We start from the raw sequence: 21,679 nt of genomic DNA, 5'->3' as shown, positions 1-21,679 counted from the left end.
CCTAGTCACAGCGAGCAGAGAGCAGAGATCAGCCTGCCCCTCCTTTTCGCTTCACCAGGAAGTTGTAGCTGCAATAAGGTCTCCCCTCAGTCTCTTCCAGACCAAGTCTCAGCCACCTCTCACACAGCTTCCCCTCAAGGCCCTTTACCATCTTTGTTGCCCTCCCTTGGAAACTCTCTAATGGCCTAATGTCTCTCTTCCTTTTGTGGTGCCCAAAACTGCCATCAGGGCTCGAGGTGAGGCCACCCCAGCCCAGAGCAGAGTGGGACAATCCCCTCCCTTGACCAGCCCGTGATGCTGGGCCTAATGCCCCCAGGACACAAATGTCCCTCCTGGCTCCAGGGCACTGCTGACTCACATTCAACTTTCTGTCACCCAGGACCCCCAGGTCCCCTCCTGTGACGCTGCTCTCCAGCATCTCGTTCCCCAGTCTGTTCGTATATCCAGGGTTGCTCCATCTCAAGTGCAGAATGTGGCCTTTTCCTTTGTTGAACTTCATCTGGTCAGTGATTGCCCAGCTTTCTTATTTGTCCAGGTCTCCCAGAGGGCCTCCCTGCCTTCGAGGGAGTCAACAGAGATATCCAGGCCACACAGTGTGTGCTATCAAATGTGCATGGATCACCCAGGCTGGTGTGCAGGCTGTTTCCGCTTCAGATGTCTGCTTGGCCTGAATCCGGGGCAGGCTCTAACTTCTGCAGAAATAATTAATATCTCCTCCCTGCCAAACTTGCACTAGTTATTTAAACAAACTAGTTCTCAGTACCTCCCCCCAGAGCTCCGTCTCCACTTCTCATCCCCATCCCTTATCGTGCCACAGACAGGATGTTTGACATTGCTTTCTCTATGGTGACCAGACAAACATCCTTTCACTATCAAAAGCCCTTGGAGTGTTACTGTATTGCAGAGCCTTTGATCTGGGCTTGGATAATCAAAGATAAAAATAGACTCCTCCTACCCTGTTTGATATCTGGCTGGTCCTGATTGAATCAAAGTTGAATGTTGACCACCCTACGCCCAGAAACTTGGGAATGTTATTGCAAAGGCCAGCAGAGGGTTTGTATCCTGGTCACTGAGTACACGACAGATGGTTTGGGTGTTGTCCCAGCACAGTTTCAAACTGGTGTCACTCGGAACACCTAAGAGTGTACAGCATTAGTGTTTGCTCTTTATTAAAGTCTTTTCACTCAAATGATTTATCAGCCATAGTACACTTCTTGTGCCAAGAACTCCTGCAATACCTGGCATTTGCTCCTTATTGTTCTCATTCCCTTTCTGTGTTAAAGTGGCTTCAAGTATTGGTGGGCAGATGGGTCTGGTCCTTCACCCTCTGTTATTTGGGATCAAGCTTAAAAGCCTGAGAACTTCCTCAGCTATGCTTTGGCATTTATGGATTTTCTTGTTTGTTTGTTTAGGCTAGCACATGTGGCAGGAATTGGTTTGGCAACCCCCATTCCCATGGATGTGAAACTCTTGTCCTGTGTTATGCTTCGTGTTGTGTTGCTGTTATTGACTATATATTTTATCTTGGACTTGTCATGGTGAGTTTGTCATGCCAGATCTGCAGAGATGTGAGAGCAGGGCCTCTGGCAACACGATCCACTGGATCCCCTCTGCCTGACCAGATTTAGTGGTGGAGTTGGCAGTGCTGGGTTTGTGGTTGGACTTGATGACCTGGAAGGTCTTTCCCAGCCTTAATGATTCTGTGATTCTGTGGTTCTGTTTATGTGCTGCGAGATGCTACCAGTTTGCAGTCTCTGATTTAATGATGCCATTTAATTAGGACTTCACTGGAGAAGTGACTGATTAAAATTGCCTGTCATAAGTGCAGATACAGAAAATCTTTAAAAATGGAAAAACAATAGAAGTTCATACTGAAAATGTCCCTGGTTTAATCTGTCCTCATGTGAAAGGCAAAGAACTCACAGGCTGTCCTTACAGATGCATTTTAGCTCCTGTCCATGAGCAGCAGCCTCTCTGAGAGGCAGTGGAGGTGGTTTTATTAAGCCCTCTCAATTGGTGGGGTGGCCGTGCTGTTTTTCCCATATTACCTTGCTGTCCAACCTGCTGTAGCACCTGCACACACCTGTGGCACAGCAAGTCTGCAGCTGGGGCTGGAAGTAGTTCCAGATGTGCTGGACAAGCTCCTTTATCTGAGAATTTTTGCAGCCTGTGCACTGAGAGCCAGTGGAACCCACCATGTGCTGTCCCCAGCAGTCCTTGCCTGGCAGCGCTGCTCCCTGCACCTCGGGCAGGGCCTTTGCAGGGCTCCACAGTGGCCCAAGCTGGCCCAAGCCTGGCTCTCTGCTGTGTGGCCTCTCTGGAAAAGGTCTGTGTGCATCCAGCCATTCCTCCCCAGGGACTCTGACTCCAGCTCCAGACAATCCATGGGGTAAAGAATGTGGAGATTCCATCTCTGGGATGCAGCAGATTCTGAGTGTGCAAGTGTCGCTTTTGGGTGATCCACCCTTTGCCTTTGCACTTACTCCTACAAGCAACGTGTTACGTGCAATTAATACAAGTTTATTTACTTAAAATTATGCCCCACACCTGTTGTGTTCCTACCCAGGTCAGGTTGGATGGAGGCTCTGAGCAGCCTGACCCAGTTGAAGATGTCCCTGCTCACTGCAGGGGAGTTGGGACAAGATGACCTTTTAAAGATCCCTTCTCAACCAAACTATTCTATTATTCCATCTTGTCTTCTGCAAACTTCTTTTTGCAGAGAATCTTAAATCTATCTTTTGGGTTTTTCAGATAATTGGAAGGAGATGGAAAAGTGGATGCTCCTATTTTCTCTGCAATTTTGGAGAATAGGGCAAAGCAGTGGGATCCTTCTCACACCAACCTTACAGGATCACCCAACAGCCTGAGTGGCTGCAGTAGCTCCTGCAATGTTGTACCTCGGGGGCAGAGCAAAAGGTTTTAAGAAAATGTTCATAGTCTCGTAGGTTTCTAATAAGAGACTCAGTGGAATCTCAAAGCTGCTTCAGTTGTGTTCTGGGTTGGTTTACTTTATTTTTTGACTTTGCTCTTGGTCTTCAAAATCATCCTCATCTCTAAGGAGAATCTGATGCTAAGGCAAACCTGGTATCTTTTGAAGTATGCTAATAATCAGAAGGCAGGTAAAACTGGCTTCCTGAGGCTCCCATGCTGTGGAAGATTCCCTTGCAAGGTTACACCTATCCTCCAAAGCTCCAGGTGAACCAGCGAGTTGCAGAGAAGGGCCGGCTGGATGGATCTCAGGAGCCAGATAGAGCATTGTGCACCCAGATCTAAATTGCCTTAGACTAATTTGGAGCCAGGTGACACAAAAGGAATTTTAATCCTGCAGTGAGCAGATCTTCACCTAATGGGGGAATCTAATCTTGGATCTTGTCTCAGCTTTGACTGGCTTTTTCCATATTTTTGATGTAGATGACATTCTCCAGGTTTGCTGGTCTTTTTAGTCTGGTGGGAAGCTAAATTCAGAGAGGGCAGATGAAGAGCTGTGTTGCTTTTAAGATTGAGACTTGGCTTTTGATGTTTGGTCAGCAGGAGGAGAAGGTCTTTCATTGGAGACCTTGATACAAATGGATCTGCACAGAGAAACAAAACTGGGTGGATGGTTTTGGTGTGGCATTTAAGGCCACGTGTGATAATCTGTGCAATTTATACTTTTCAGGAATGCTGAAGAGAAGATTAGGGTTGCAATACTGGGAGAGCTGGACTGAGTGTGCTCAGAGCTGTTCAGCTCTTGGTTTACTGTCTCTTTTAAAAGAGCCTGGGATTACAGGGAGGGCCTCTGGGTTTGGACTGGGTTTTGTGATCCCCTTCTCTAGCAGATCCTTGTCTGGGTGCTTTCCCAGCACATATCCTGGGGCAGGCACATTCTGTCCACTCCCTTTTGGTCTGAAGCGGGGCCGGGCTCAGGCTCAGGATCACTGCAAGGGGAGCACAGCTTTTCCTGTACTGCGTTTGGCTCTCCAGGGACATGTGGCATTGCCCAACGTGTGTCTTGCACAGACTTGGCAAAGTTTAACTTACAAATCCACAGCCTTGTGCTGCTGTTTTTTGGAACCTCCTTTGGCCTTGGTTCAGGACGCTTTAGATGGTCACGAATCATCCTGCTGCTGGTGCTGGCTTGGAAACAAAGGGGCTCCCTCTGCCCTCTCTCCTCAGTCATTGCCCTTGCAGGTCTCTCTGACAGTAACTCCTGTGGGTTCATTCATTTCTGCAGGATGGAAGTTGGCTGAACAGACAGACACGTTAAGGGATAATCAGTAATACCAACTGATTAGGGAGTGCTTTCTATCCAGAAGGTCTGAGCCTTTTCCAGAGGAAGTTGATATTATCTTTGTAATAGATTGTGAAACTGAGGCCAATGCCCTCTCTGAAGCACTTGGGCTAGAGCACAGGTCCCTGACACCCATGCCAAAATGCTGCCCTGGGTGTTTTTTTCCTCTCATTTGCATCCCTGACCACACATCTCCCCATGGTCCCAGTGCTGCCTTCCCTTGTTGCTTTTGCAGAAAAAGAAGGAATTGTGCCTTTTCCTTCAGCACATACCCTCTGTGGTCTCAGTCAGACGTGTGCTATCACATGGCTTTGCTGGCTCTGCGTGCTTCTCCCAGTCGTTGTTCCAGAGGCAGAAAAACATGTTGGAAGAGTTATTGCTTTTCTCCTTTTTATTTGATGTTCTTTGCCTGTCTCTGCAGAGCCATTTAGATAAGGGGATTTATCAAGCTTGAACTAATTAACCCTGGATGCAGAAAGTCAGAATGGTGTGTTCCAGCTGTGGAATCCTCAGACTTACCCTGAAGCAAACATGGGTCTGGAGGAATTTCACATCCCTTTTCTCTTGTTGGCAAATCCCTGTGGTGACCTTTTGCTGTTGCCTTACCAGACCTCCCTCACTACCGTGCCACAAGGGTGCTGTGGTGGCTGCTCAGCAGCAAGACTGCATGGGGCATCTGTGCTACCCCTTCAAGGCTCCTGTTCTTAGAGGTTTTTTCATTTATTGAGTGAGAGAGGGTTGATTTTGAAAGAAATCCAGTAATTTTGCCTGTAGAAAGATGTTTTAGAAGTTGTTGCCAATCACTTTCTCAGCGCAGAATTTTCAGCCAAAGAGTGACTTCACAACTAAAGGAGGGAAGCAGATACTTGAAAGCTCAGGAAGAGGAAAAAAGGGAAAAACAGGTTGTTCAGCTGCCTGCACAGGGCCTTCAGAGCCTTCGCCCGCTTGTTTCCTGTTCCATAGGTTCAGTGAGTCTTAAGAGAATGACTACCCAGGACAGAGCTTAAACGTTGTGGTTGGTTTGTCTGGTGTTCCCTGGCTGTGCTCACTGGTGTCTCTCTGGGAAGTGCAGCAGGACTCTGCTCCCAAATGTGTCTTCCTGCCAAGGGTAGACAGGGATCCAGACAGAGCTGCTGCACTCTGAGCCAGATGAGAGACCTCCATGACACACATCTGGAGTCAGTGAAAAACACGAGGGCTTCTAGCAGAATCCAAGCCAGAAGAAAGAAATAACCTTGTGCCTACTTCAAAGCACTGATCTGTTGTCAGCAGGATCAGAGCTGAGTCCTGGTTCACATGGGAATCCTTGTGAATCCTCCTATTGCTGCAGCCACGAGTCTCTGTCCCTCCTCCACGAGGGTGAGGGGTGAGAGGCAGGGGTGTCATTCAGTCACATGAAGGAAGGTCAGTCACACTTCCACCCTTGCAGCTCCAGAGTCAGTGCCTCCCTTGGGCAGTGCCTCCCTTGGGCAGTGTCCCCGAGCCCATGGGAAGGTCAGCAGGGCAGTGGTGACTCCCTGGGAACTCAGCACACACCTTCCACTTGAAGGACCAGACCTCTGACAAAAGCTCAGGATTCTAAGTTGGGAGGTGATAAACTCTTTGGGAGATGTTCCCTGCAGCCTGGAAAGGTGCAGAATTCCTGTGTGTTGGGTTGCCAGGACAGTAACACCCTCCTTCTCTAAGGAGCAGTTTTGTTAAAGGTATAAAGTTTACAGACACATTTAATGGTACATTTTTTTTCTAGAATTACCTGCTTAGGTTTTTTTTTTTTTTCTTTTTCCCCTGTGCAGTAGAACTGTTTCTTTCTTTGTGACCCAGACTGGGGAAATAGAAATAGTCTGGGTTAAGGGAAAAAATTAAAAGATTGTTTTTGTTTAGGATTGTTTCAAGGTGGAATGGTTCCCTGGGCCATCTGTGGTACAGATGCACCTGGAGCTTGTTCCAGCACATGGGAGATGAGGCAGGGATTGGCAGGGAGGGGACAAGGGGTGAGCCATACCTTGAGCTGCTGTTGCTGTCTGGAAGTCTTGGCCAGGTGCAGACTGACACTGAGAGAAACACTCGATATCTCCAGTTCACCTCCTGTCTTCTGTGACTGCAAGTAAAGCCTGAACTCAGTGTAACTTTAGCCCCTGTTCATTTGGATTTTTACTGTTTTTTCCAGATTGCCCGACAGGAAGGAAGAGTCATTTTGACCTCTGGACTCCCATATCAGACTGTGAGTGTTCCAAGCTGCTGGCGTGTTTCTGGCACTGATCATTGCATGGTCTGGGGTGTGCAGGGGAGACAAGAGGAAAAGTCAGGCGTGAATGCAAGAGCTGGCTTGGATTTTTCATGTTTTCTCCACTAAAAGCTACATTTAGGGTCTTCAGAGGTTTGCTATTCTCAACCACCAAGGCTTGGGGCGTAATGTTTTTTTATACTTATATTCAGTCCCTGTATTGGTGGAGAGAGCAATTGCTCTCCATTGGGGGTGGGGGTGGAAGTCAAGACAAACAATCCAGAACAGTGTGTTTCTGTCTGGCCTCAGTGGCAGGTGAAAGGCAGCTCAATTTCTGTGCTTTTTATCCCAGAGATTCTTGCTTGCTTGCTGGCTGGCTCCACAATGAGAGAGTTTCAGCCCTCAGGGACATTTCTTCAGGCTTGGAAGGAGGAGATTGGAAGGCCCCAGGCATGGGTCTGGTGGAAGCTGGAGAGGTTTTGTGTTGCTATACAGAAAAGCCAAAGCAAAGGCCAACCATGCCCTCAGCACCAGCTGTTCAGAGCTGTTCTCAGACATGCTTCAAAATGCAGTGCTGAGCCTGCCAAGTCAGTGCTTGGAGAGCTGTGAGTCCTGTTGCAGGTCCTTTGCAATTTTTTAGTGCCTAAAAATCCATTTGGAAGAGCGAAACTGTTCTGCATGAGCCAGAGTTCTGTTCACATGAGCCAGGGTGCAGGACTTCTTTGTCACAAACTGTCAGTATAAAATCTCCCAGCTACTCAGGCAGCCAGTCAGAATATTTGCAGAGTATGGGTTGCTGATTTCCTATGGAGAATCAGAGTGTGGAATAGAACTCCTCCCATAATGAAACACTTTGAGGCAGGTGCAGCCACCCTTCAGGTTCCTTGAACCTACAGGTGGTGGAATAGGGAATTCAGCATCCAGCATCCTCTTCTTTGGCAGAGCTCTAATTTCAAAATACTGTGTAGGAATTGCAAAAGGAAAATAACTGCTTCCAGGGTACAATACTCCTGGAAAATGTCTGGTTCCCTCAGTTCCCTTGCCTTTGGATGCCCTCCACAAAGATGGGATGGCTCTGCCAGGCTCCTTTACTGGTGTGTAGCTGATCCTACTCCTGTGAGTCCTTAGCATGGTCATGAAGATGTGTCTGGGACTCGCCAGTGCTCATTCACAGACGCACTTCTCTACAGAATGTGAAACAAACGTTGAGGGACTGCCCACATCAACCCCTTCAAACTTCTTGGCCACCAGGGAACTCCAGGTGAAACATTTGTGTGAATCAGAGGGGTTGAAGTGGTCGCTGGACGTTGTTTCCATCATTGTGCTTTGGCACACTCTGTGGGATCTGGCCAAGTTTCCTCAGAAAGCTGGGATTGAGGTCAGTTTCCTTTTGCTGCCCCTGTCAGCACCACCTCACCAAATTGTGAGTTGACAGGACTTGGGTATATTTTATAGAATAGAAAAATGGAATTGTTAAGGTTGGAAAAGATCTTTAGGATGATCAAGTCCAGCTCTTAACCCAGCATCACCACCGTGGTCCCCACTAAACCACGTCTCCAAGTGCCACATCCAGATGACTCTTGAACACTTCCAAAGATGACTCCAACACCTCCCAGGACAACTCATTCCAACGCCTGACCACCTTTCTGTGAAGAAATGTTCCCTGAAATCCAACCTAAACCTCCTCTGGAGCATCTTGAGGCCATTTCCTCTTGTTCTGTCACTTGTTAGCTGGCAGAAGAGGGCAACCCCCCACCCCCCCAGCTGCACCCTCCTGTCAGGGAGTTGTAGAGAGTGAGAAGGTCCCCCTGAGCCCCCTTTTCTCCAGCCTAAATCATGTTTCATACACATAAAATCATGCAGTGTTTCAGGAGTCAGAGCTCTTGCAGCAGTGGCTGTTGGGTTACCAGTTGTGGTGCTCAGACCAGAATTCAGATTCTAAACACACACTAACTCCAAGCTCTGTTCAGAATTCAGACCAAGCCAAGGGCGTCAGAACAGCCCAGTGCCCTGATGCTCTGTCTCACTGGTGTCTCTGGTTTGCAGCTGCGCTCCCAGGTGGGAGAAGGAAGGTGTTTCTCTGTGAACTGCTCCCAGAAGGCGAAGGAACAGGCGCTGCAGGTGCTGAAGCACTTCAACGTGCAGGTGTCCCTGGGTGACATCTTCAGCCGCTGCCAGGTAGGACGAGGCTGGCTCCAGCCCCGGCTCCCGCCCGCTCACCACTCCCTGCGCTGCCTCGGTGTCCTGGGCCTTGCACTCAGTGTCTTCTTGGTTCCCAAGAGTTCTGCTTGAACTTTGGCAGCACCTGGCAGAGCCGTGAGGAGTTCTGAGTGCAGTCACCTCCGTCACAATGCTGAGGGCTCAGTCAGAGGATCAGAGGCTCTGCATCTGCAGCTTTGCTAGAAACCCGCCCGTTTTTCTGATTTTTGCTACTTGGCCTGTGTTTTGGCATCAATTGTCATGGTTGGACTCTCTTTGTTGCTGTGTTCTCTGTCTAGGACACATGCTGTTTTAATTATAAACCATGTTTAATTATGGCTCTGTGATTCTGTTAACACTTAATTACTTTAATAAGAGGATTTTTTCATCGGACTTCTTTTTTTTTTTTTCCAGAAGTTATTAGGTTAATTCATGTCCATGCTAGTTGATGGCTCCAGATTGTGTTTGGCACAGGATATCTGTGGATTGCTGTTAAGAATAAATTTTAATTGTGTTAGCTCAAATCACCATCTCTTCCAATTTCACTATTGTATTTGTTACAGCAACACGCCGAAACCTATCCCTTCCCAAACTGCATTATAAACCAACAGGGAACTTCAACATCTCTCACCTTATCAGTGATTAAAGAGAGAAAAAGAAGCCAGTTGGTTAGAAAATTAGCTTTTTCTTAGGGATAAACAAGCCAATGAGTCTGGCTTGGTGCCTCATGGTGGAGATCTGGGGTCTCCTGGCCCAGTGGAATTGCACAAGTAGTGTAGGAGCAGACATGCCAGAGAGCATGTCCTGAACCTCTGTTTATATCTGCTGTCAGACATTGAAACTGGATCTGTAACTTAGAAAGCAAATAAGAGTTGTCCAGCTGGGCAGGTTGGCTGTGAGAGGAGTCTGGCGAAACTTCCTGCAGGTTGGATCCACAGAACAGGGGTTCATCTTACTGCAGCATAAATGGATATATTCAGCTCTGGGATACTGCCTTCAGTCCTGTGGTTTTATCATCCCAGAACAGATTGCAGTTGTTATACATACATATATTTATAGTGGCACACTGGCTTCTTGGCTGTTTTAAACAAACCTTTAAAAAACCTCATGGATTCTCCAGTTCCTTGACATCCCATAAAATAGCAGCGTTCCTCCTGATGGTTGTTGAAATACCACAAAAATAAGCACACACACACACACATCAAACCATGCTGCAGGAAACTCAGTGCTCTCTAATAAATGCATGAGACTCTGCAGCAGACAATGGAAACTGACCCCTCACCCAGGATCTGGGGTCTGGAACTGGTTAACTCTACGGCTTTAGTACATGCTGTCTTAGTTTACAATATAAATAGGGGTAATCAATCTGGCTAGGAATATATACTAAGTGTTCTCTTACTTCCAGAAGAAATGTCTTCCCTGTAAATTGTGGTGATGGAACAGCTGCATGTTTTATACCCCTCAGCATGAGAAGATGCTGATTTGTCCAACCTCTCCCTGTTCTGAATCATATTTACCTTCATTTAAGGCCTTGGCATTTTGGAGCGGATTTTGCCCAGCTGTCTCTGCAGACAGCACAGGTTTGGCTGATGTGCTGCTGATCCTCTGGAGGAGAATCCCAGCTCTCCCAGCTGCACTTCCAGGCCTTGTGTGCAAGGGGAGCCGTGGGCTGCACAGGCAGCAGGATCATCCTCCAGCACTCTGGAAAACTGACAGCCCACATCAACAGAGGCAATTTCTGCCTTCAGGAGGGTGCTCTGGACCTACATGGCCTACAGAGACCTCAGCAGTTCTTTTATACGTCCTTCCTAAAACATCCTCATTCTTTGTAAACCTAATTGGGCTTAATTAGGATGGAGGCCAGATCCTGAAACTGCTGAGCTGTGCTTGCCAGCCTGTCTGTGCTGCTCCGGAGCTGGGTCACAGACCTTGTGGCTCCCAGACTGCTCTGAGCTCTGCTCCTCCTTGCAGAGCACTTTGCTGAGAGGTGACAGAGTGCTGACTGAGAGTTTTGGCTGCCCCCACAGTGGGGGAGCATGGTGGGCACACAAGCAGAGCTCCAGAAAGAGCTGAGTGCTGCTGTGTGTGTGCTAGGCAGGAGGATGGGCAGTACTGACCCATGAGCTGGGCCCCTCTCCTTCCTCTCCTTCATGGAGCTGGGCCTGACCTTCCAGCAGGGATGGGTTATCTGTGTCATCAGCCCTGGCTGCGTGTCACAGGAAGTAATGTGGCATCCTGCCTGCTCCCTCTGTTTCATGGAGCAGGGGCTTGTTTTGTCTTCTGGGTTCTGTTCTGTAAATGACTGGAGTGAATATGGCAGCAAATGTTGTCAAAACAATTAATGCGTGTGTGCAGAGCACGTGGTAAAAATAGGTCCCAATTCAATGTTGTACCCAAGACTGCTGGAAAATACGTTTGCTCTGTCAGCTACCTCAGCAGGGACGGATGGGCTCTTTTTTGCAGATGTAAAGAATGGGCTTGCTTTGCAACCCTGCCAAAATACTGCTTCTGTTAAAACAATGGCCAATACTGGCTACCTCTGTCTGACCTAGAGCAGCAAGTGCACAGGGAGTGTCATCCAGGGGCTGCTCAGCATTTCTGCTCCCACTTGTGGTGGGCTTCAGCTTAGTAACTCCAGTTAAAGGCTTCAGCAGTGGGGACTGCTGCCAAAGGTGTCAGTGATGGAGCAGGAATGACCTTTTCATTCCATGTGTTCCTCAAGTGCTGCATTGTAAGGACTCGGTGATGATCCTGGTGAAGCCACCCCTGCAGAGTAGCTGTAGCTGGGCCTGGTGGAGCCTTTGGTGATGAACATTTTAGTGGGGCTGAGTGAAAATAAGATTAATTTTTGGTGACATGCAAAAAACCCCTATAGAAGTTCTACATTTCATAGCCTTAAAATTTTACAAACCCATTCCTTGTATTTGAAATGCCAATGTCATGTGCCTGTCACCTCTGCACATATTTGAGTATCTTGTCTTTTTCTTCTTTTCAGACAGCTGAAATACTTCCTTCAGGAAGGGACAGTGTGAAATAATGTTTGGGGTGTTCAGACATGATCAATTGAACGTACTGAACCCTTACAGTAGTCAGGAAGATCTCTATGTAGTTGTTGGAGGCTGTTGTGGACAGCCTTAAACGTCACCTCACAGTGCAACTCACCCAGGAGATCAGTGATGCTCTGCTCTCCACAGCTTGGAGGAGATTCTAACTCAGAACTAGCAGTTAAAGAAGGGAAAACCACCCAAACCTACTGAAGAAGGCACGGGCTCCAGTCCATGGGCACAGACAGCTGACAGCGGGGTCATTTCATAGTGGGGTGAAATTCAGCTCCTCTCCCAGGTCCAGCAGTGGTTTTCTCCCACCCTTCCTGGTGCTGTCCCTGTTTGGGATATCCTGCTGTGACACTTGGGTATGGCCTGGTGGAACAGCAGGAGATCATGAAGTCCATGTCTCCATGTCATTCCAGTCTCTTAAAGGAGAAGAATTGTCTCTTGAGAACAGCCATGTTTTGGCAGGATCCATTACCTGAATGACTGGTGTGACTTTTGCCATCTTGCTTTTCCATGCCATGTAATTGAAAGTCCACCCAGAGCAGGTGTGGGCCACGCCACTGTGCCAGGGCCTTGTCACTGACTGCTTGGTGAGCCCAAGGGCCCAGGATGTTTCACTTCCCATGGCTGAGGTGTCTGGCCCAGCTAACTTGTGTCAGTGAAAGAACACTGGTGGGGAAGCAGATCAGTGGAGGCACAGGGCTGGCAGGCTTGGGGTGAGCAGTGCTATTGACAGGGAGGAATCCCAGCTTGGACGGTGATAAACTGAGAAGATAAACAAGTTGTTAGCTTTACATCTTTATATCACAAGGGTTTATCACTATGGCTTGAAGGGACCACTGTGTTCAGTGTTGTTTGGGCTCACCAAAAAATTCCTCCTGGAATCCGGAAGAACCTTGTGGTTAAAGGTTTCTGACTGCTGTAAAACCCTCACTGGTGTGAGGCTCTGCAGCTGGGTTTGGAGCCAGGAGGGCCTGTCCATCTGCAGAAAAGCTGTGCTTGGCTTTGCTGAACAGTGGAGCTGCTGCTCAGCTCAGTTCTGGGTCTGAGGCTTCACTCGGGTATGGGGGGGAGCAGGCTGGGGGACCTGGGTTGTGCAGAGCCTCTGTGCCACCCCCACCTCCCCCAGGCCTCTCCTTCCTTTCCCACCCTCGGTTTGACTTGACCCTTTAGCCTTTAAGCCGGCTGGGGCAGGGACCCCGCTTGAACAATACCTTACACAACAGGAGGCTGATCCCAGGTGAGGTTTCAAGGCTTTCCTGCAAGGAAAAATGATTGCAATTATATCCCCTGCAAAAATAAATGTGCGGGGGAAAAAAATCCCAGGCTCCAGCTGCAGTTTGTGCATCAGAACAGCCCCACACTGACAGGGGGATTATCTGCACAGGCAAATAGGTTGTCTCTTGCACGTCACTGAATGCTCTGATCCTAAATAAGCAAATTACATCAACTATTCTGATGTCCTGTTTAACTTATGACCTCAGCCTGAGCACTGCAGGATATGAGAGATAGCTGCTCAATTTCATTGTCTGGAGATCTGATATATTTTTGTATTTTTTTTTGCCCCCCCACCCCCCTTCAGTTTCCAAACTACTCACCCCAGCTTTTACAAAGGTGTTAGCATGGGATTAGGAGTAGGCGGGGAGGAAGAGAGGAAACCACCTTTTTTTTTTTTTTTAAATTAGGTGCAAAAGCATTCTAACAGTTGTAGCAAATGTTTCTGGTTTTTTGTGGTTAAGGTAACGAATTTCATTGCTGCAAAGCTCATCATGTGCAAGCTGACTTACGCAGAGGGAGCCCAGGATGGAGCAATCCATTTAGCAGGGACAAAGGAAAAAGCCTTATGATGAGATGGAAACCCTGTACTTGGGGCACTTTGCGAGAACCTTTGAAGCCAGCCTGGGAACTCTGGCAATATTAGTTGATAATTAGTAATATAGATCCCTCAAGCTGTCGTTTAGATTGAAAATGTGCATGTCTCTCATGAGCCTCTGTCACACCAATCTGATCAGCAGGCTTTTTTCTTCCTTTTATGTGGGTTGCTCTGTCGGTCCAGACGATGATGAGAACTGCCAGGCATCGTCTTTCTCACTCAGCTGTGAGCTGAGCAGCTATCTCCTGCTCCAGCGTGGCATGGAAGTGGAACCAGGGCAATTTTGCTTTGTGGTCACCTTTCCTGGCCTGAGCAACAGTCATTTCATTCACTTTAAATACCAGCCATCCTTCCCCACGCACAGAGAAAAACCAGTAAGATTTAAAGGCTACGCATTTCATGAGATGTGTCTGCCCCAGCAGACGGCAAGGGGTTGGCCTTGGGAGTCACTCAGGACAAAAAGCATCTTCAGCTCCAGTGGGGCTGAGACATCATCAAAGAATTCAAAAATGTCAGTTCTCATAGCCCCTGGTTCAGCTTTTGAGCTGCCCTCCACTGATGCAACATCATGTCCCCATTTACTTCCTTTCAGCCCTGAAATCTCTTTGGAAAGTGCTGTGTCACCCTCTAAATGAATTATTTAGAAGGGTCACATGTGCTGGATTCCAATGACTTGGAAATGCTGAGAAAGAGAATATCGTTTGGAAACCCTCTGTGGTTTAATAAAAGGTTCATCCATAGGATGCAATTTGTCAGCACCTACAGGTCAGGAAAACCTGTGATTAAGAGCATCTGTGGTTTCCCCAGATGTGTGAGTGAGCTGCTTACTCCTCCCCAGTCACCCAAACCTGGGCTCAGCCTGGTGCCTGCCCACGATGTGGGCTGTAATTTCTTGCTTCAGAGTGTGATTGTTCAACACAAAGGGTGAGGCCCTCTTAATCTTTTTGTTTATCCTGGGCTTGGCAATTCCGATGTAATCTGCAGCCTGTGCTGCAGAGGCTCCAGCCAGGAAGCACAGCTGGTATTATTCTGCCTGGACAGACACTGTTGAGGGAGCGAACTGCCCTCCAGAGGTACTTGTCCAGGGCTGGCTGAGTGGCTGAGTGGCGAGTGCTCCTTGCCCTTGCACCACACCCCCTGAGAGGGACCAGCTCTTTGTGTGGAGTGGCTCTAACGGCAGTCATTAAATACCATCAGGCCCTGGGATAATTTGTCATGGCAAATTCTGCTTATTTTCAGTCTCTGGTTGAGATTTTTATTTGCTAACCTCTAATGGTTTATAAATGATAGTGAGAGCTTGTAGTGAGTGCTCACTGTTACTTGCAGGGGGTGGGGACACCCCGAAGCCCCACAAAGATCAGGGAATGCTTTGGGTCAGAAGGGACCATAAAGCTCCTTCAGTTCCAACCCCCTGCCATGGGCAGGGACACCTTCCACTGTCTCAGGGTGCTCCAAGCCTCGTCCAGCCTGGCCTTGGACACTTCCAGGGATCCAGGTGCAGCCCATTCTGTTCCAGGGCAACCTGTGCCAGGGCCTGCCCACACACAAGGAAGAATTTTTTCCCAATATCTCATCTCTCCCTGCTCTCTGGCAGTGGGAAGCCATTCCCTGTGTCCTGTTACTCCAGGTCCTTGTCCCAGGTCCCTCTCCAGCTCTCCTGGAACCCCTTTAGGTAGTGGAGATTCCAGTCAACACTGAGCAAGCCCCAGCTTGTGGTTGCCAGGCAGGAGGGCAGCACTCTGTCCGTGATGGCTTTGCAACATGATACGTGAGCGCACACAGCACCAATTCTGTCAAATTCCCAGCCTGGAGTTGGCTTAGCCCTGTGCTGTTGGCCACATAAAACTCAGAGTCCCCCAAAAAAGGGCTCGACTGGGCCTAATTCTCAGCAGCGAGCCCAGCCGTCGCTGCCTGGTTCCCACAGACTGTACACTTCCCTGCCAAGATTTCAGTATCTTCAGAAATTCAGTGGAGCATGAAGGTCACAGCAAGGGGAGAATGACAGCCTGAGAGGTTTTTTTCCCCTTTCAGCAGCTCAGAGCAGACTGTTGTCTCTCTCTCATGTTGACTGTTTTCATAGGGTGAGCGTGAAGTTTATGTTTTACACAGCCCAGTGGCAGTTGGAGCTGGGATCAGCTGTGTTTCTTCAAGGAAGACGGTCTCATGTTGCAGACTTTTCTTTCTCAGTGTCTGCAAAAGCTCGCTTTCCAGTGAAATTTCCCTTGCAGATCTTTGTCTTGAGGTTCTCTTTGTGGATGTATGTGAGAGACTGTACCCAAGGTTTCGGTTTGGGTATTTATTTCGGTTCTTTTATTTTCACTTGCAAAGCTGCAGGCGGAAATTAAACTTCAGCAGGGAGGGGGGGGAAGCTGTTAATTTTTCACAGTGTTATGTATTCCAGTGCTCAAAATGATGATGCCAAATTAGCCATTAGAGGTCAAACCTCAGCTGACAGCAAATGTTTTCTTTTGAGGAAGCCATCCTTATTCCTGGGAACCAGTTTTGTTGTCCTGTGCTAAATGCAAGAAAGGTATGAATGTGTGGTTTTTCCTGGAGGGCAACACTAGCTGGAAAAATGCTGGTTTTAGCCAGTGGAAACAGCACAAGCAAACAACGATTGGCAGTGAAAACAGCACTTGTATTTATACTAGTATAGAAAAGAAGACACAATGTAGTACAGAGTAAATGTCCTTTTATACAGCCTGTACAAGGCTTTTTCTTCCTCTCATGGGTTTGGACAAACTATGAAGTGTGTTGGTCAGCAGAGAAGCTGGTGCACTGGGAGAAAGTAATGAAGGGTCAGCGGGTGACAGTGATGGAGTGACTGTAAGGAAAAGGAGGAACTCTCTGGAGAAGGCAGTGACACAGCTCTAACTCCCATGTGTCCTGAGGAAACTGTCCCCATGGTTTCTCTCAAATGTCATGAGAAAACAAGAGGTTTTTAGCCAGTTTAAGTTCTGATGGTTCCCAGTCTCCTGTGCCTCCTGAGGTCATATTTCAGTGTATTGACTGTGTCAAGAAGCCAAAATTCCCATATTTTATGCACTGTGTAGTTTCTCCTCCTTTTCAACTTTGGTGTGCTTATAATGTTCTTTGTTTGTATGTCATGGTGAGAGTGGCTTGGCCACCTCCCAGTGCTTGAATGGGAGTGGGGACTCATCAAAGCAGCACAAAGATCATGGAATGCTTTGGGTGCAAGGACCTTCAAGCCCATGCAGTCCCACCCCCTGCCATGGCAGGGACACCTCCCACTGTCCCAGGCTGCTCCCAGCCCTGTCCAGCCTGGCCTTGGGCACTGCCAGGGATCCAGGGGCAGCCACAGCTGCTCTGGGCACCCTGTGCCAGGGCCTGCCCACCCTGCCAGGGAACAATTCCCAATTCCCAATATCCCATCCATCCCTGCCTCCGGCAGTGGGAGCCATTCCCTGTGTCCTGTCCCTCCATCCCTTGTCCCCAGTCCCTCTGCAGCTCTCCCGGAGCCCCTCCAGGCCCTGGAAGGGGCTCTGGGGTCTCTGTGGAGCCTTCTCCAGGCTGAGCACCCTCAGCTCTCCCAGCCTGGCTCCAGAGCAGAGGGACTCCAGTACTGTGATAACTCAGTATCAGGCCAATGTTTTCCCAAGTCCTGTTGAGAATCCTGCACAAAAACCATTGTGCTGTGGTTGCAAATGACACTAACTCCTGTAATGTGCTTTGTGGGGACTGCACAGCTCTGCAGCCATCCCTGTTCCAGCAGCAGACCTTTGTTCCTTCAGAGGAGGAATGTGGGATCTCCAGGCATGTTTGGAGCCTTCTTTGGAAGCACCATAGGCTGAGCTGCACCTACTTGGTTTCTGTGTAGAGTTTGCCAAACGTGTAATGCTCAGCTGCATTTGTCTGAAGACCCTTAGTCATTAAACTGTGTCACTTCCTATGGCAAAGATCAGCCTGTGTCTGTTATTCACGGTATTCACTGGAGGAGGCGCCTCCCTGGGCCAAAGCTGTGTGTCCGTGGGTCCAGGTGAGATGTGGTGCAGGACTGTCTTCAGCACCTACTGCTGCAAAGGCATTTCCAGCTGGTGATGATGGTCAGCAACATCTGAGGAGTTCTCTGGCCTTTCCAGGAAGGAAGACCTTGTCCCCACAAGGTGCATCTGGTCTGAATGAGTGGCTGGATAGAAGAGACCATTTTGTGTTTGTGCAAACCCTCTCATCCAAGGAGCACACAGAAACAGGGACACAGAAACTGGGAGAGCCACAGCAGTATCCTGGTCAAAACAGAGACAGTGAGCCTTTAAATGAGTTTCTCAATTCGTGCATTGTCTCAGTCTTGATGAAGAGGACATTTTGCAGCTATTGTGATGAAATGCTGCTAAGCCCAAGGTAGGATCTGGCTGAGCAAGCTTAGAGGGAGAAATGGCAGTGTAGGAGTTTTGGCAAAGGTGGAAAATGTAACATCCAGGGCACGCTCCTTGTGAGTCATTATCTTTTCTCTGGATAAGGCGATTTGGATGGTTTACTTGTCCTAATTTAAGACACACAGTCTGAGTTGATCACCCTTTTATTCATGGAAGTGCTGGGACAGGATGCAGGTGAAGCCTGGTTTTGTCTCATGCCCAAAAGCTTCTCTATTCCCATTCCCAGCTCAGCTTTTCTCTTGATGATTTCTGGGAGAGCTGCCCCTGCTGAGGCATTTTAGTGAAGTGGGAGAGGGTGATGTCTGAAATGATCACAGCCAGATTTATTTTTGTTACTGCACATTAAAAAGCTGTGGTTAAAGGTGTCCTGCAGCCAGGAGGGTGGTCCCACAGCCCTTGTCCCCTGCCTACTTGTCCAGCCCTCACGTTTGCAGCTCATGCCTGGGGAGGGGGCACATGGGCAGCCAGATGCTGACATTGATCTGGCTGAAATGCGAGCTCCCATCCACAGCTGGATCAGTGCCTTGTAGTCACAAGGGATCTCAGGAACAAGATACATCTCAGGTGTACTGATGGTATGGACTGTCCACCTCCAGCAGCCCAATCCTGGCTGGGTGCCCTGCGGAGGTGTGGGTGGACCAGTACCCTCTGCAGCTGTGGGGGTTTTAATTTGACAGTCTAACTTCACAGACTTTAAAGAAGGGGAGATCACTGAGCTTGGTCCTGGCAGGAAAAAATGAGCTGGTGGTCGGAGAGAAGGAAGTTGATGACCGAGGAGTCAGAGGAGGAATATGGTTCCCTACAAACAAGGTCATGTGAATGGTGACAGCGTGGAGTGATCAATGTGCAAGGATAATAGGTCACTGGGGAGTCAGCCTGAAAGCTGAAGCCTCTCAAAATATCTGGAACATTGTGGAAAAGAAAGTTAAGAAGACTTCAAGTAAAGCTGGACAACTCTTGCCCCCTGGCCTGCCTCCCCATCCTGCTTCCCTCAGCATGGCTTTGCACACTCCAGTCTGTGACCGTGCGAAGGAGCTGGGGACTCAGAAGTTGTTTGTGCTTCCCTCCATGCAGACAGTGCCCTGTGGTGAAGGGCTGAGCCTCGGTTCTCAGTTCTCAGGAGCAAACCCACCCGCAGGCAGGAGCAGCCTCCCTGGGCCTGGCAGCTCCGGCTGCCCGCGGCTGTGGGGCCGCTCCTCCCGCGCGGGGCCTTCCCTGGATCAGCCGCATTTACCGGCATTTACTGGCGGGCTCACATTACCCCAGTGAAAATAATCGGTTATGCAAAGTTACGCTGTTTAGATTGGGTTTCTTCTGTGTGGCCAGCGAGGTGTGAAAGTCAATCTGCACCACAGCCCTGTGGGCACTTTCTCCCTGCTGGCTGGATATGATAGCTCTGGCCTTGGGCTCTTAGGGGGAAAAGCTGGCCCTAGGCTTGGCTCAAAGGGACACAAACCACAGGTGGTTACAGTGGGATGGGGCTCCTGAGCTGGACAGAGCTCCTAAACCTGGCCTGGCAAAGCCAACGGGTCACCTGAGAGGGGGGTGTGAGGTCTGGCTCTGGGGAGGTCACCTCGCCAGGCCGGCAAGGACAGGGCATGGCTGCTGGCAGAATAGGTTTGTAATGGCTTTATCATGGAAGCACAGAATAATTAAAGTTGGAAAAGTCCTCCAAGATCAAATCCAACCATTCTCCCACCCATGTCCCCGAGTGCCGCATTGACACAGCTCTTAAATCCCTCTAGGCTGGGCAGCCTGTTCCAGTGCCTGACAATTCCATCTGATCTCTAATCTGAAACTCCATGGCACAACTCGAGGCTGTTATCAGTGCACTTCTGTTCCCAGGCCATTGTCATGGTCCATGCAGAAACTGCAGAGTAATCAGTAAATCTTCAGCGTTAGGAGAAGGACTTGCTGTCACAGAAGTCTTTCATGATATTCCTCTGATACTTTTTCTTACAATCATCTTCTTTTTCACCCCCAAGGAATCACAGATTTGGAGTTTAAATGCAGAGAAGCCTCTGTGGACCAACAGCCCCTCCTGCTCTCCTGCCTGCAGCCACGGTGTCCCTGTGATTCCTGCCCAGACAGACGCAGGCTCAGTCCCAGTTTGAGCTGGGGAGGCTGTGGGGAGGCTGTGGGTGGCCGGGGCTCAGGCTGGGGCCCTGAGCTGACGCCCCAGTGTGCTACTGATGTGTGGTCAGAGCAGTGGCACCTCACAGTCACTGCTCCGGGGCTTGCTGGCTGCTCCTTGGTGTTCATAAGCATTGGAACATCCCAGGGGCCGTGAGGGAAGGTCCAAGGGCTGCTGGTTTGCCCAGGTTCTGCAGCCCCGATGGAATGGGAGAAACACAGAAAGGCAGCTCATGCATATTTAAATCGGTGCCAATTTATGCTGTCGCTGATCTGTGACTTGCAGTAACATTCATATTCAGCTTTAGTGCCAAAAGCAATACTCAGCTGCTTTCTTACTCCTTAATGAAAAATACCTCTTTAGGGCTTCTTTGAAGTGTCCACCGCTGAAAATCCCAGCTATATTGTCATCATTGTTACTGTTAACAGCCCCTGCCAGGCCCGGGAGCCTTTCCTGACGGATAGCTCGGCGGGGCTTTGTCCGGGGCTCCCATTCAGGCTGCGCTACAGCCAGTTTGAAATGGCTAATGACGGGCCTCCCAGGGGACTGCTGCCAAGCTCTCAAAGACCTCCCAGGTTTGCAAGTGGCAGGGTGTCCTTTTCCTGGGGCCAGCCACAGAAGGAATGCACACACTCAGATTCTCCTACCTAAGCCGCATCAGTCAAGTTATTTTTTCAGTTGCAAAGAGTCATCCATGCATACAGAGCGGGTTGCTTAGCAGGAGAGAGATAGCTGTGTCAGTAGAGGACATGGAATAAATAGAGGGAAAAGGTTAGGTGGAAAGATCCCCACTAGTTTGAAGCATTATTGTGTTTTAACGTTGAAAATACCCTTTTGGAAAAATATGAAAGGCTTTGAAAACTTAAGCTAGGGTCTGTGTCAGAGACAGATCAAGATTCACCTGTCCCCAGGGTGCAGTGATGGTACAGTGATAATTATGGGTGCAATTAGGAGTGTGATGGTCTCAGTGGGACCAGCTCCTACAAGCCATTTGCAAAGGAGAGCCAGAAGAACACTGGATGGTCCCTCAGGGTCTGTTGGAAATGGTACTGGGATGTTTCTGCCAGGATTTCATGACAGTTTTAAGTCGGTGCAGGCAGCCAGTGCAGCCGGATGGAGCCCGGCCTCTGCTTCCTGCCCCTGCCCCGCTCTCACCCTCCTCGTCCCAGCACAAGTGCTCATTTAACTGCAGGGCCACAGGATGAGGGAACTGATCCCAGTTGAAACAGACCTGTCAAAACCAGATGGTTAATTTTATCCCGGCTCAGCTCCCCAGTCTGGCTCGCTCTGCAGCTGCCCAGATGTGCAGGGAGGGGAGGGGAGGGGGCAGCAGGGCTCTGTCTGCGCTGGGTCAGCACGGGCTTGTGCTGGCCGGGGCCCTGCGAGCCCAGAGCTCAGGGACAGCGTGGCCGGAGCCTGCAGGGCTCTCCGGGAGCGCCCCCCGCCCGCTCCAGCACCGCCTGCCCCAGGCTCAGCGCATACAGCCCCAGCCTTGGGGCGGAGGGATCAGCCCTACCCTGGTGATACCCATT

General features: G+C 49.3%; 1 protein-coding gene across 5 annotated transcripts in view; it reads left to right on the top strand.

The window, feature by feature from the left end:
* The window catches only part of EXD3 (exonuclease 3'-5' domain containing 3), a 253,050-nt gene that overhangs the window by 125,558 nt on the left and 105,813 nt on the right, over positions 1–21,679 (top strand). For 3 of the 5 annotated variants that reach the window (XM_084219682.1, XM_084219679.1, XM_084219680.1), the window contains exons 19-20: positions 6,438–6,491; positions 8,541–8,672. In XM_084219682.1, coding sequence (XP_084075808.1) covers positions 6,438–6,491; positions 8,541–8,672 — 186 coding nt within the window. Of the gene's footprint in view, positions 1–6,437; positions 6,492–8,540; positions 8,673–8,796; positions 9,113–21,679 lie in introns of those variants that run through there. The other 2 variants (XM_084219683.1, XM_084219681.1) reach the window with 2 other exon arrangements.

The sequence above is a fragment of the Fringilla coelebs genome, assembly GCF_963513975.1.
Source record: "Fringilla coelebs genome assembly, chromosome: 21".
In the NCBI taxonomy this organism is placed as follows: domain Eukaryota; kingdom Metazoa; phylum Chordata; class Aves; order Passeriformes; family Fringillidae; genus Fringilla; species Fringilla coelebs.
Note: the sequence above shows the minus strand (reverse complement) of the source record. Positions and strands in the feature narration are given on the sequence as shown.